The sequence below is a fragment of the Halichoerus grypus genome, chromosome 7, assembly GCF_964656455.1.
Source record: "Halichoerus grypus chromosome 7, mHalGry1.hap1.1, whole genome shotgun sequence".
NCBI lineage: Eukaryota > Metazoa > Chordata > Mammalia > Carnivora > Phocidae > Halichoerus > Halichoerus grypus.
The window spans coordinates 63,474,887-63,489,660 of NC_135718.1; the positions used below are offsets into that span (position 1 = coordinate 63,474,887).

Sequence of the window (14,774 nt, forward strand, 5' to 3'; positions counted from 1 at the left end):
GCCCTACTCTGAACAGTTTCTTGACCCTTATAGCCATTAAAACCACTCTCAACTTGTTAAAAGTGACCATCTAGGGGTCCCTGGGCGGCTCAGTCGGTTAGGCATCTGACTCTTGATTTCGGCTCAGGTCATGATCTCAGGGTCCTGAGGTCAAGCCCCACATTGGGTTCTACGCTCAGCAGGGAGTCTGCTTCTCTCTCTCTCTCTCTCTCTCTTTCTATTCCTCTCCCTTTGCCCCTCTCCTGCTCACACGCTCTCTCTCTCTCTCTCAAATAATAATTTTTTTTTTAAAGTGACCATCTAACCAATTTTCTCCATTTAACAATAGACTTCCTCAAAAGGGCAATTATAATTCATTAAAATCTTAAAATCTTACATGGTTGGTCACCCATCCAGCTGCTGCCAGGGAGCAGTCCGCTTTGTATTTTATGGAGGTTCCTGCCCCCAGGCGGGTGGGGAGCTGGCAAGAGCTTTCTCTCTTCCTTTTGACTCAACAACCCTCTTAAACCTTTTTGATGGTTTCAGGAAGATTCCAAACTAGCTCCTCATCCTGGTAAAATCATTCTTTACCATATGTTCCAGATTTCTTGATGAAAACAGAAAGGGAACTTAAAAGTATATTGCTTTATGATGCCCCTCTTGAGAATACCATTTTTATGAATTTGATTAATAAAAACAGATGAATAAATATAAATTGATTTTATGGCTGTATCAAAATTCAGTTTTACAGTTTACCCTTCTTTAAAGCCGAGTAATCCTTTCTGCTTGCACTTTGGATCCCCCTCTAAGTCACCATGATAGTGGAGAACCTACAGTAAACTGCCTTTCAGTGGGAGATTTGGGGTCGGTGGAAGATTGTGATGGTGTGGATGCTAATATCGCCAAGGCAGCTTACGCCCCGAAGTCTAAGGTTAACCCTGCAGGTGACTGGTCTCTTTCGTGGGTGCACACGAGTAGCTAGTGAACTGTAAATGTGTGCCAACGGTCCTGACTTGCCTGGATGGGTTTTCAGTAGGCAGGTTGTGTTTAGAGAAAACCAAGGAGAAAATAACATGGTAACGGGAATAAACCGTTTGGGGTCAAAATAACAATCCGGCGATGTTTTTGTACTTGTGTGAGACATAAATAGAAAACTTGAGTTTGAGTTAAGCTTCGTATGAACTTCCAAACTTCTTGCTTATGCTTGGGCACCTCCAGAGAAGCGCCTGGACCGCTCTCATCTTTGATTGCTCCGTCACTGTCTTCTTACAGAGCTTTATAAATGGACACTGACATGGACTACGAAAGACCCAACGTTGAAACCATCAAGTGTGTGGTCGTGGGAGACAATGCTGTGGGGAAGACACGCTTGATCTGTGCCAGGGCGTGCAACACGACGCTGACGCAGTATCAGCTCCTGGCCACCCACGTGCCTACCGTGTGGGCGATTGACCAGTACCGAGTGTGCCAGGAGGTAAGGAGTACAGAGTTTCTTTACACTGCTAAGGGGACGTCCCTGCTGCTGCCAGTCTGATTTTAAAAGGGGGTCGGGGTAATTTGTGCATGCAAAATCAAGCTAATGTTCTTAGTGCCGCCAGAGAAAACAAAAGCAAAACGCGCCCTTGGGAGTCTGGCTACCGTATCCTGAATGAGGAGGGTTTGAGTTGTGTGATTCCAGGAAGAGAATTCGGACTTAGCTCAAGTCCTGTTAGATGGAACAAGAAAACTAAAGGCAGGTGGGACAAGTGGGCCTGGAGGGTGCTGACCTGCGCACCCTTCTGCTGAGGAGCCTCTGAATGACACTGAGCAGGAATGCACTCTCTCTCCTGCAGGTCCTGGAGCGTTCCCGGGATGTTGTGGATGAAGTGAGCGTCTCTCTCAGGCTTTGGGATACTTTTGGCGATCATCACAAAGACAGGCGTTTTGCATATGGCAGGTAAACCAAGACCGCTGCCGTGCGGTTGAGCTTGAGTACAATTTCCTTTCCAAAACCTGCAGCTGCTTCATAAATCAACAAAAGCCACAACATATGGCCTTGAAATGTGTTGGGTTCTGCACTGTGTTTAAGAAAAAAGAAAAAAAATGATATTGTTTTCTGATGTCAAGAAAAGCAGTCTGCCTTGACACTAGGTCCCTCCCAGGAAGTCCCTCGTTTAAAACAACCAGTGTTCATTAAACTGGGACGATAGCTAGAGGATTCTGGTGTGCTCTGGCCCTGAGCTGCTTTGATTGCTATTTTCCTGAATGGTAATTTATTTACCTTTTGCTAGAATGTTTTAAGTTATTTTAGCACTTGGCCACCCCACTTCAGAAGGTCTCTTTGGTCTTTTCATGACCATATTAGCAGAGTCTCATGTTATTTGCTTTGGGCTTTGTTATCTGAAAAGTCTATTATTTTTATTTGAAGGTCGTTTTTAAAAAGAAAGAAAAATACCTCTGAAATCATTCACAAGGCACGTTTCCAAAATGAACTGAAGCACTAATGTCTATTTTACTTTAAAAATCAAGGAGAAATCCAGAAGAAGGAAAAATCCAGTGAAATCCCTGTAGTGAGTCTAGGACACTGATATGACGAGGAACATGGTCGAAATGCCTGAAAGTCTTTAGCAACTTCTTCTTGTCACCATAACTTTTAAGGTCTCTTGGTGAATGTGTTATAAGCTATCAAAATACAGATAAGGAGGAGATTTTCTTACCCCTTAATTGTAAATTAACACATTTGATCTTAAGGTTAGAATTAAGGTGTCATGGATCCTCTGTCCCTTGTTAACATCGAATGTCATGTGATCTCACAGGATTGGATTAGATACTCAAGGTCGTGAGTTCCTCCTTGGTATAGAGATAGGCATTTTAAAAAGTACCTCTCTTTCTTCAAGCCAGTAGCTCTCTGAAGGCTCTGAACAGACTTTTACTGGCATTTATCCACATGATCTATAATACTGAATAAAGCTGCTGAAAGGGTTTGTCCCTTTCCCGAGAAGCTGTTCACACACCGAAAGAATCTGCCGTTTAGACCAGTTTGTTCGTGGGGACTCAAGAGAGAGGCACAAGGGAAGTAAAACATTGATTTTAATGTCCCCTGGGTAATGAGGACTTTTGAGGTTATAGTGTTGTAGATACTTTTCTTCTCCTTGAATTTCCTGTTTCATAATTTCTTTTCTTTCCATGGTGTTCTTGATTCTTATATTAGTTGCCATTTGGGTTTTTTTGTTCTTTTATCCAAGTATTCCACACATAAAAAAAATAATGATAAAGTCCGCATAAGTCCCAGGCGGTCGGATTTGTAATCTCTATGGTTGTAAGCCAGCATGATAAAATGGTGACTTTAAGCAAAGGAAGGATGGATGCCATAGATTGCTGTGGACATTTTGTACCCTCACTTCTAAAAAGCTGTCTGAAAACGATGGACCTCGTGCTGAGCTTACAGAGTGTTTGGGTTTACCTGCTCCAGACTGTTTCGCCAGCTCAGCGGCTTGTTGCCACTTGAATTTTATGCAGTTGGAAGAACGAGTTTTAACTTGGCCCCACAGTGTAACTCTTATCCTTTGGTAATAGATGGATTACTTCTCCACTGTCGTGTGAGATTCCTACTTAGGAGCTTAATGGCACGATGGCCGGCCTCGATCTCACATCGACAGGCATCCCCACGGGGCCTTGTCCAGCCCCCTGATGTATCTGGGGTCTTTTGGCAATGGGTCATCCCTGTGTTTGTTCCCTCCCAACAAAAATAAGCTGCTCTTTCATGTGACTCCATCAGTTCCAACTTCATTGTTCTGCTCCCTTGTCTGTAGCGTTTGCCCTATCAGCTCTAACCTGCTCCCCCTTTGATATGGAAACAGGATGTGTTCTTCAAGCCAAGTCTGATCCTCTGAGCGACACAGAAGGGCTTCAGGAAACACTCCCGTGTTTCTGGCCCAGCTCTCTGTGGGCCTCAGTTTATGTGCTTGTTTGTACCTTGTGTTTCCTCTGTCTTCTCTGATTCTCCGCAGCCTGCAGGCATCCTGCCACAGACCCCACCACGGCTAAAGAACAAAACCCAGAGCTGTTCTGTCTCAGCCTCCAGCATCTTTCTGTAACGCTAAATATGTGATTCCACATTGATGTGGCACCAAAAGATTACATTTTGTGGAAGAGTCTGGTAGTAATAGGAGTTCCTTTTACTTGGTACAGGGTTCTGGCCACTGTATTTCATTGCTTTGCAAGAGCTGATTAATTTCTTTGTGACTTCTATTTTTAGCTTTGTGTCATTCGGGAAGGAAAAAAATCCTAATTATAATTTTTGACAATCAGTTTGGTTTGCACACCTGCTTTTTTTGATGGATGTTTTTACTGTGCTTGGTGTGAATGATGAATCAGTAGGATGTGATATATTCCTTATACCTGGAAATGTATTTGGAACCTCTTTAAAAATCATTCGTTTGAGGGGCGCCTGGGTGGCTCAGTCATTAAGCGTCTGCCTTCGGCTCGGGTCATGATCCCAGGGTTCTGGGATCGAGCCCCGCATCGGGCTCCCTGCTCCACAGGAAGCCTGCTTCTCCCTCTCCCACTCCCCCTGCTTGTGTTCCCTCTCTCGCTGTGTCTCTCTCTGTCAAATAAAGAAATAAAATCTTTAAAAAAAAATCATTCGTTTGATACTTACAGTGACTGTGAGCGAAACCAGAGTCCTAGGAAGATGACTTAGACCTTGTCTTCAGCATCCTCTGCTTCCTTGCACCGGGGTAGTTAATAAGGTGCCCCCTCAAACATTATCTGGCACGGACAGGCTCTACTTGCAGCGTGGATCCTGTGGGCCAAGGTGCTGTTGGTCTGCCCACTTGAATTTGTACATCTCCCTGCATGAGAGAACTATAAGCAGAAGGGCATTAATTTTTCAACCCATTTTTTAACCAACCAGAATAATAGCTCCAATTTATCGAAGGCTTACATGTGCCAGTCAAAATATTAGGTGCTTTGCCAACATTATTTCAGTTAATCCTTTCAGGAACCCTGGAAGGGAGAGATTCTCGCCATGCTACAGCTGAGGGCAGAGTTGAGTTCTTTTACTACCATAACATGCCCAAGAGTGAGTTTCAGAGACAGGGTCAGACCCACCCCTGCCTGACTCCTGGCTCCCACACCTTCTGCCCTACCAAGCTACCTCAGCCTCATTGTAAAGAGATGCAGCTGGAACCCACCCCCACGTTGATGAGCTGGGTGCCTCTTTGCTCTTCCGTATTTGTGCAAAGGCTTAGAACTAGAAGAGATCTCTCAAGGTCACCTGGTTGACCCCTCTGCTTCAGGAAGGGAAATTATCCACCCAAGGAAAATACTGAGTATAGGAGTCCTTCTACTATTGGATGGAGAGGAAAGATAGCAGAGCACCCTCAACATCCTAACATGTAACATGTCTGGCATCTGTCAAACCCTCTCTTGTCTGGAGTGAATGACTCCCAACTCTCCTGTAGCCTTTCTTCCCACCACCTACTCTCTATCCACTTTGGATGAACCTTTGAAGCTCTTTGCTGGATCTTTAAAATATCAAGAACACAACTGTACCTAGTAACCATGACTGTGGTTAACTGCTCTTTTTTGGCAAGAAGACAGCCTCTTTTTAAAGGGCTATTGGCTCCAGGTTTTCCCCCCAGAACCGTTACAAGAATGAAATGTTCACAGTCAGGTACCTGGCACGGAAAATACAGGGAGGATGGGTTCTGCCTTTCCACAGGGCATCTGGGCCCGTGCCGCTCTCCGATATCACACCACACATAAGTAATTACCAATTTATTGTTTCCTTTCCTTGAAAACCTCCACCATTGATCTGTCTCAGGATCAGATAGCCTTCCAACACGTCAAAGCCTATGGTGCTGGGAGTGGTGCTAACAGCAGCTCCAGCTGAATCAAGGCTTCCTGTGAGCCAGGCCTGTGCCTGACGCTTTACCACTTCATTCTTGCAGTGACCCTGCAAAGTAGGCTCATTTCACAGTTGAGCAAACAGGCACAGAATGGGGCTAAGGTCAGTCAGCTGGGAAAGGGTAGGCCTGAACTTTTCCTGTTCGTTCTGTCTGACTCCAGAGCCCGTACCGTCCCTCTCTGGCATGTTGTGGCTAGAAATGATAGACTGATGACCAGCTTACCTTAAAGTTATTCCTAGTCCAGTCTGATGTTTATGCTGTTCTATATGGGCAGTGAAGACCAGCATTCTCCGTCTATCACCAGCTCTAATATGCCGTTGTGCCTCTTAAGTCCTTTAATACATAACAAACAGCTTCTTTCTTTAAATAGCTAAACATGAGAGCTTCCACTTTCAGTAAAAATGATACATCCAATTGAGCTTTTTTGAAGGGAGTGGGAGCCTTGGGTACTTTATATGGCATGCTCTCCCCTGAAAATTTAACTTACGTATCCAGATCCTCACCTGTACACCCCACAGTTTCTGGGCATATTTTCTGTTCAGTTGGAACTCATTTATTAATACAGATTATTCATTTATTAATACAGATTATTCTTCCACACTGATTTCTCTCAAATGTCAGTTCCTATGAGAGGTACAGTATGTGTTTTAAATGACAACATTAATCAGAGCCGTGGTTTCTGTGTGTCTATTTAGACAAGATAGGTCTGGTTCCACAGTGAAGGCACATGTAATCAGATACACCATGAATACATCCCATTCTGAATGCTCGGTTGAGGCTCTTTTAAAAATTCAGGACTATGGGTGACCAGTGTTTATGTCTTTGTCTGGGATTGGCTGTACTTGTGGTTAATGGCAAGGGGAAAAGTAGGAAGCATCTAATGTGTCTAGAAAGAGTGCTTTGAATTAGCTCTTCTTGTCCACGCAGGTTATAAACGCTGGGCCAGAAGTAGCAGTCTAATGACCATTTCAGGACAGCAAAAAGCCTGTTGGACCGTGAAATCTATCAAGTGGAGGTGGGCCTGGGCCAAGACTAGGCTGAGGCAATAAGGCACTCATCTTGGGCATAAAATATAAATAGTAATAACTTTTAAAAGATAGGATCACTGATTTTTTTTCTTTCAAGCTCGGTAGGGCTCAGCATGGCACTATTACCGGTCCTGACTTTATTTAAAATTTTGATACTTTATTCACCATGGATTTTTTTTTTTTTGCCTTATTGATTTTCTTTAAAAATGAAGTAGGCTTCTGGATTATAGTTTTTTGGCACCTCGTTGAATTTTGCATCTGAAATAAAAGAGTCCTGCTCACTCTCAAGACCCTCTTCACCTGAGTCCTGGCCCCGATGGTGGAGTTGAGAAATAGGTAGCAAAGCAGCAAAAGGAGGAAAGTTCACAATGTGCATACTATATGGAAAAGTAACCCAAACCACACTTCTAAATGTGGGCACAAAAGGATCTAGGGAAATTATTGCTACCTCTGTCCTAAAGCTATGTAGTCCTGTGTACTGCTGTGGCCTAAAGAACTACTATTTGCCCAGGTTATAGAAAACAGGAGAAAAGGGGGCGCCTGGGTGGCTCAGTCAGTTAGGCATCTGACTATTGATCTCAGCTCAGGTCTTGATCCCGGGGTGATGAGTTCAAGCCCTGTGTTGGGCTCCACACCCACTACTTAAAAAAAAAAAAGAAAGAAAGAAAAGAAAAAAGAAACAAGTAGAAAGACTTGGAAGAATAGCTAGCTGGACCAAGGAACAGGAATTTAGTTGTTCCCCAAGAGGTTGGACTAAACTGCAAGTTTGAGTAGACCTGCCCATGCTGGTTGTTCTGATGTCAGAGTTCTAGGGAGAGGTAAATCAGCAAATTTTAGCCAGTCCCTGGATGATTATAAAGCAGGGGGTCCTCAAGGCATGCTTTGTTACACACTGCCATGGAATCATCATGATTATCATGCTCTTTACTGAACCTCAGCCAAAAGGGAGGACTCTCTTAAAGATTAGAGACAGAGCCTTCAAGTGAAGGAAACCAAGGAAAGGAGCACATACTGTGTGATTCCATTCCTATAACATTCTGGAAAATGCAATCCATGGTGACAGAAAGTAGATCACTGGTTGCCTGGGAAAGAAGAGGGAGGGGGAGGGATGGATTACAAAGGGACACAAGGAAACTTTGGAGGTGATGGAAATGTTTGTTATTTTGATTGGGATGTGATAGTATTGGGTGCATAATATGTATGTCAGAACTAATCAAACTAACCCTTTAAGTCTGCGAAGTTTATTGTATTTAAATAGTATCTCAAATATTTTTTATTTTTTTATTTTTTATTTTTTATTTTTCTTAAGATTTTATTTATTTATTTGAGAGAGAGAGAGAGCGCAAGAGGGGGTAGGGTCAGAGGGAGAAGCAGACTCCCCGCCGAGCAGGGAGCCCGATGTGGGACTCGATCCTGGGACTCCGGGATCATGACCTGAGCCGAAGGCAGTCGCTTAACCATCTGAGCCACCCAGGCGCCCTCAAATATTTTTTAAATAAAAATATTTTTATGGATAGTCAAGGTAATCCCGGAAATGTGAGGAAATGTGCATGGTAGACAATATATGTTTTAATTATTTATAGAACTTCAAGTTAATTCACATTGAAAATACAAATCATTTGTGTGAACTTAGGGGGAAAAAATGGGACCAGATCTTGAATAGATGACTGTGGGAAATAGGATGGTTCTAGAATCTCAAAGCTCAGTGATGGAACACTATCAAATTTTCCCCAAATCATACTGACTCCCTTTCCCCAGAGGTAAGCCCTCAGCTGTGTGGATCAGTCTGACCAAGGGGCCTGTGTCTTTGGCTGTGGTTGTGTTTGTATCTTTTTCTAAGATACATTGGCGAGGTACCCTGTGATAGCTGAAGAGAGGACTCCACCTTCCCTGAAAGTTTCCTGTTTCTCCATTTCTCCCTCAAATAGTAACAATGTGGGCTTTTGTAGTTGGTTCCTTCTGCAACTGGGGAGTGCAGTGATAACCTGTGGGAGTATACAAATTATCTTGTCCATTTCGTACTCAGTCACCCTGGCTGAGGATTGGGTGCAGAGGTGGGCGAGGAGTGTCCTTCCCCTGGGTTAGGTCGCTGCCCATTGGGTGTGAGGCTCCACCCCGCTTTGTTTCTCTGGACTGAGTCCCAGCCTGCTTGTCCAGCCTGGTCTCTTGCTCCAGACATAACAATATTTGCAGTTCTGTGTTCTCTGTAGCAGGTAGGCCCACAGACGTGCATTACATCCATCTAGAAATTACACCCCTGCCCACCTATTCTTTACCTAGTTATTTACCACAACTATTCTAAGAATTTTAGGACAAGGATCGCAAACTCCCATAAGTCCCCTCCATACTCCCCGCCTCCCTGTCACCTTTAGAATCCAGGTGAAATGTCTCTCCTTTATGTTCCACCTGACACCCTGGCAAATCTCTATCATAGCCATGATCGCACTGTTTGAAAATTGGCTCCTTCATCATCTTCTTCTGTTGCCCTTATGCTATTATTCCTAGTATCTGTAGGACAGGAATTTTGTCTGTTTACTCTATGTCTCCAATGCCGGGGGCCTGGCACATAGGAGAAGCTTCATAAATGTTAGTTGAATACGTGCATGAATCTATCAATCAATCTTGTACATGGCAGGATCTTCTAAGGCATTTACAAGGAAATATCATTATAACAAACTCCAAACTGTTTCACTAAGTTGAATTTTATATTTGCACTTTTTTATAGTAAGAATCACAAATCATGTACCACCGTGAGGGTGATACGGATGGAAAACTCTGGTGCCTAGCCTCTCCTTAATGAATTAGCAAATGAAAAGATATGCTGCAAGGCCCAGAGAAAAAGGAGGGAGGTACACTGAGCCACATCCCCGAAACCACCTTTTCCCCCAAAATTTTCAGATTTGTAAATTCTTTTCATAAAACCCTGTTTGAATGAGTATTTTTTTTATTATTATGTTATGTTAGTCACCATACAATACATCATTAGTGTTCCATGATTCATTGTTTGTGTATTAACACTCAGTGCTCCATGCAAAACGTGCCTTCCTTAATACCCATCACCAGGGGAGTATTCTTTTTAAAAAATATTTTATTTATTTATTTGAGAGAGAGAGAGAGAGCTAGCACAAACGAGGAGGGGGAGGGCAGAGGGAGCCAGAGAAGCAGCCTCCCTGCTGAGCAGGGAGCCCGGCATAGGGCTCGGTCCCAGGACCCTGGGATCATGACCTGAGCTGAAGGCAGACGCTTAACCGACTGAGCCACCGAGGCTCCCCTGAATGAGTATTCTTAAACAGAAAATCACTTGTATTAATAGCAACAATTTTCCAATTGTAGGGTGTTTCCTTTCTGAGTGTCATTCCCAAGATCCTTATAAGAATCATTTTTTAATATATATATATATATATACACACACACATATACATATATGTATACATATATATATATATATATATGTATTTACTTTAAATCCATTTGCCCAACGATGAGGGCATTAAGTAGAAAAATTGAAGGTGGATTATTTTACTGCTTTGTGCTTAACCAAAACAAGTGAACAAAAATGCATTAGACTAAATGCATACAAATGATTCAGACACTTAAATGTGGTGGAAATGTATAGATTCTGCACCAAAACACTCAAGCCTAGGATTGCAGTGATACCAGATCATCCGGCACACAGAAAACGTGCCATGCTGTGTACCACCCTCAGCCTGCTGACCCACACCGTCCTTCCTGCTCTGAACTGGTACATCTTGTCTGGTGACCAGAAGACAAAACATCAGAAAGCTGGGATTTCTTTGTGCAACCGAGCCCTGTCCCCAGGATGAATTTGTCCTTGGGAAATAGCAGTGCCAACTGAGATAGCAACAGGGCTTGATTGATGGCTGGGGTCGCTTGTGTTCCAGGACCTGGAAGGATGCTGCCTGTTGTCCAAACACTGCTCACGTGGCCAGGAAAGACAGTCCGTCGTGGTTCAGTCCAGAGAAGCATTGATGGCCCCACAAGGTGCCATAAAAACATGACAAATGAGGCCGCTGAGATGGGTAAAGAGAATAAGAGACATATGCATTGTTCAATATATTAATGTCTTGCATTCTGTCTTCTCTTTACCTTTTTTTCTATTACTACTTAATAACTGCAAGCTTGACAAGTTGGGTCAAATGATAGCTAAGTGTGTTGACTTTTTATCAGTTTGTGGTGTTTCTATACTAGAACATTCTGATGAAGAAATCTATTTCAGCCCATACAGTTTTCCCTTTTAAATTAAGTGGTAAGAAGAAAGAGACTGTTGAGTAACTCTGCAGTGTCTTCAGGGGATAATTCTATCACTAGCTTTCAGCAGTTATGTTTCAATAAAAGACATGAGCTGGGAAGCCAAAAAGAAAACCTCTCTTGATGAGAATGTTCGGCCATTCTTATTAGCTGCAACATACGAGATATATCCTTGGTGACTTTGGAACCCGTAATCACGTTTGTCTGACAATAATTGGTACTGTAAAGTTCACAGGACATTTTCACAGGTATTTTTGCTAGTGCAGCTTATCAACAATCCTATCAGTAACTTTTAATGTTGGCCATTCATTAGGTGTCCAAAATCATTCCACCACTTTATTCTCTCCCTGGAACTCCTGTGCCCCCAGCCTAGAGAATATAGTCAGAAGGACAAAGTGCTGAATTACAGAAAGATAAAGCAAATTAGCAAATTGTCTTTTCAACTTATCACCTTGGCTATCTATTTTACTGATTTTTTTTTTTTTAGTTTTTGCTATGTTTTTTAAAAAACAAGATGGTCAGGGCACCTGGGTGGCTCAGTCAGTTAAGTGTCTGCCTTTGGCTCAGGTCATGTTCCTGTGATCGAGCCCCATGTGGGGCTCCCTGCTCAGCGGGGAGTCTGCTTCTCCCTTTGCCCCTCCCCCTGCTTGTGCTCACGGGCGAGCTCTCTCTCTCTCTCTCAAATGACTAAATAAAATCTTTAAAAAATAAAAAACAAGATGGTCTGTGATATGGAGGGTGCTCCCTTCAGCCTTAATTCTGTGTTGCTTACCGAAAGTAACCTGCCTGTTTCTTTACACTTCCTTTGCTTCTGGATAATCTAATTCCATGAAGAGATCATTAATCCATTATTATCTTGGTGTTATGAAAGTATCCAATTAGATGGGGTAAACGGATTTTTTAGATAAATTCCAATAATTAAAAAATATATATTAACTGGTTAATCTGTGCTGTATACCAGAGATATTACATGGCTTTCAGCAGTAATTGCCTGAAGAAATATAATAGCTCACAAACTGTTTTCACTCTTTATCAAAACCCTAATGTATTCTCTAGCTGACTTATTTTAGGCCTAACCTCACTTCTTTTAGACTTTAGGACTGCAGACACATTTGCATCTACGTCTTTTATCCTTCAATATCTATAAGGCCTTTTTATTCAGTAAACAGCATGGGGGCCTCTTTTGTTACAAACAATTGTGTGGTACACAATGGGAGAGGAACTAATAGGAATGGGACAAACTCCCTGAAGATGAAACTTCTGGTACAGCGGGGAAGACAGCAACATAAATAATTACAATTCAGTGTTAGAAATGCTAAACTACACATGTCAATACCAGGAACAGGGAAGACAGAATTGCTCAGGGCAAGCACTCTGGTATCATTCTTGATTCCTCTTGTCAGATCCCACACTCGGGCCATGAGCAAACCCTGCTGGCTCCCCCACCCCACCCCCCGCACATATATATGGAATGTGGCCACTTCTCACCACCTACGCTGCTCCCAGGCCAAAGTCATATCATCTCTTGCGATTGTTACCTTTTCACTGGTCCCATCCTTCTGCCTTTTCCCCCTGACACTCCCCTTCCCACCACCCCACCCCCCACCATTTAGTCAGTTCTCATTATAGTAGTGGGGCAATCCTGTTGAAACATAGATTATATCATGTCTTTCTGCTCAAAAACCCCTAACCGTTCACCAGTTCCTTCAAAGTTAAGAGCCAGACACCATGAGGCCCTCCCTACCTCGGTCCAGCACTGCCTCCCTGAGCTCAGCTCCTGCTTTTTTTTCCCCCTTATCCTAAGGGACACATCCTGCTTCAGGGCCTTTGCACTAGCTGTTTCCTTTCCACACTAGCTGTTTCCTCCTCCCCCTAGATAGCAGCATGTTAGCTCCCTCACTTCCCTCAGGTCTTTACTGAAATGTCATCTGCTCAGTGAAGCCCTCCCTGGTCACCTCATTCCAAAAGCATCTTCTGCTCCCTAATATGTCTGTCCCCCTTCCCTGCTATATTTCCTGTCTGGTACTTGTCAGGACCTAACACACCACATAGTTTACATATTCTTCTTATTGTCCACTAGAAAATGAGCATGAAGATAAGCACAAGGACAGTGATTTGTGTCTTTAACTAATTGCTGTAACCTCAGTGTCTAGGAGAGTACATATGTATGTACATTATCAGTTAATATTGCTGGAAGAAATGATTGAATGATTGCTTATTGCTGTTGGATAAGTGACTTGACAAGTCCTTGTACCTTTATTGATTCAAGGAGGATTGCTGAGAGGTCTGGGTAAACTCCCTTTCCTATTGTAGTGGAATGATCTTGCTAGTTAGATTTGTTTCAAAAGAGTCAGGGAGGTTAATCCCAGAGACCTCCCATCTGGCATTCAGACTGACATGGAGGCTTGCTTCTATCTACAGCTAGTCTTGCTCTCAGGAGAAAAAGTGAGCAGTACAGGATGGAAGTTCCTCCGTCTTTTAGTTTCAGGGAAAGCCAAAGAGGAATGAGAATGAGAGGTGGTATTGGGAGGGAATTTATTACCACAATTTCACCTTCTCCTATTAAGCAGGCCTTCTTTATGTCAATGCTTCCTGCTCTCATTGACCAGGAGTTAAATAAGATTGCTTAAACTATTTCTTCTAATAAATTACTTATGCTTCACCCAATTTCACATGCATTCACTTTTTCTGATGATTGTGTGAGATGTATGAATATACTACAGGGAGCATGGATTGCTAAGTAGAGAAAATGGGATGTTGAGTGAAAAATAGCCAGTTTCTATTGGATGATAACCCAGAACCTTCTACAGCAGGACCAATGTCCCCCGTAATAGTTGTATCATGATCGAAGAGCCAACCGTTTTTAAGACTCAAGTTTTATGTATCTCAGGGTTTGGTGCCGTTGGTGGGATGTTGATACGGCTTTCCTGCCCTTAAGAGCGTGCATTGCTTTGGCCTCAGTTTTGGAGGGTGGGGGAAGACCGGTTTAAAATGTTGCTTCCTACTAAACATGCAGTTACGGGCTTGGAAGAAATAGTCGCGCATGCTAATCACTCCCAAATCTGGATATATTGCAGGGTGTTTTGACAGTTTCCCCCACATAACATCTGTACTTAAGAAGCCTCACTGCTATTGGTAAAGTATTGACTTGATTTCTCTGCTCACATCCAGGGCACTGCATGGTACTGCCCTGCTCTCCCCAGATCCCCCCGCCAGGCGCTCCCCTACAGACCTCTCCATCCTCCATGAGTATGAGCTTACATAAGAACCATTCATCTCCTGATGGTTATGTTCACCGATCACTGACAACTCCCTGTGCATCTCATACACACCGGGCTGCTTCCCTACTAAAACTTCCCAAAGCCACATGTGACACATTCCCTTTCTCTGCCATGCTCCCAGCTCTTTCGTGCTGTTTTGATCTGTTTGCATAGCGCTGTCAGACCACATGCATGAAAGGTGTGTTGTTGACATGAATGGTTTTGAAAATGTTTCTGTAAAGAACCTACCTAGGTTATAGGGGGAGAAGGAAGCTTGAAGCCCCAAAGAGGGAGATCAGGGACTCCTACTTGAATCTTGGCCAGAAGGGGACCTGTGCGCACCGACA

General features: G+C 43.3%; 1 protein-coding gene across 10 annotated transcripts in view; it reads left to right on the forward strand.

The window, feature by feature from the left end:
* RHOBTB1 (Rho related BTB domain containing 1) overlaps nucleotides 1-14,774 on the forward strand; it is a 118,933-nt gene that overhangs the window by 79,430 nt on the left and 24,729 nt on the right. For 9 of the 10 annotated variants that reach the window (XM_036083969.2, XM_078077677.1, XM_036083971.2 and 6 more), the window contains 2 exons: nucleotides 1,252-1,453; nucleotides 1,812-1,915. In XM_036083969.2, the coding sequence (XP_035939862.1) occupies nucleotides 1,262-1,453; nucleotides 1,812-1,915 (296 nt within the window). In that variant the 5' untranslated portion in view covers nucleotides 1,252-1,261. Of the gene's footprint in view, nucleotides 1-1,251; nucleotides 1,454-1,811; nucleotides 1,916-14,244; nucleotides 14,303-14,774 lie in introns of those variants that run through there. The other variant, XM_036083976.2, reaches the window with a different exon arrangement.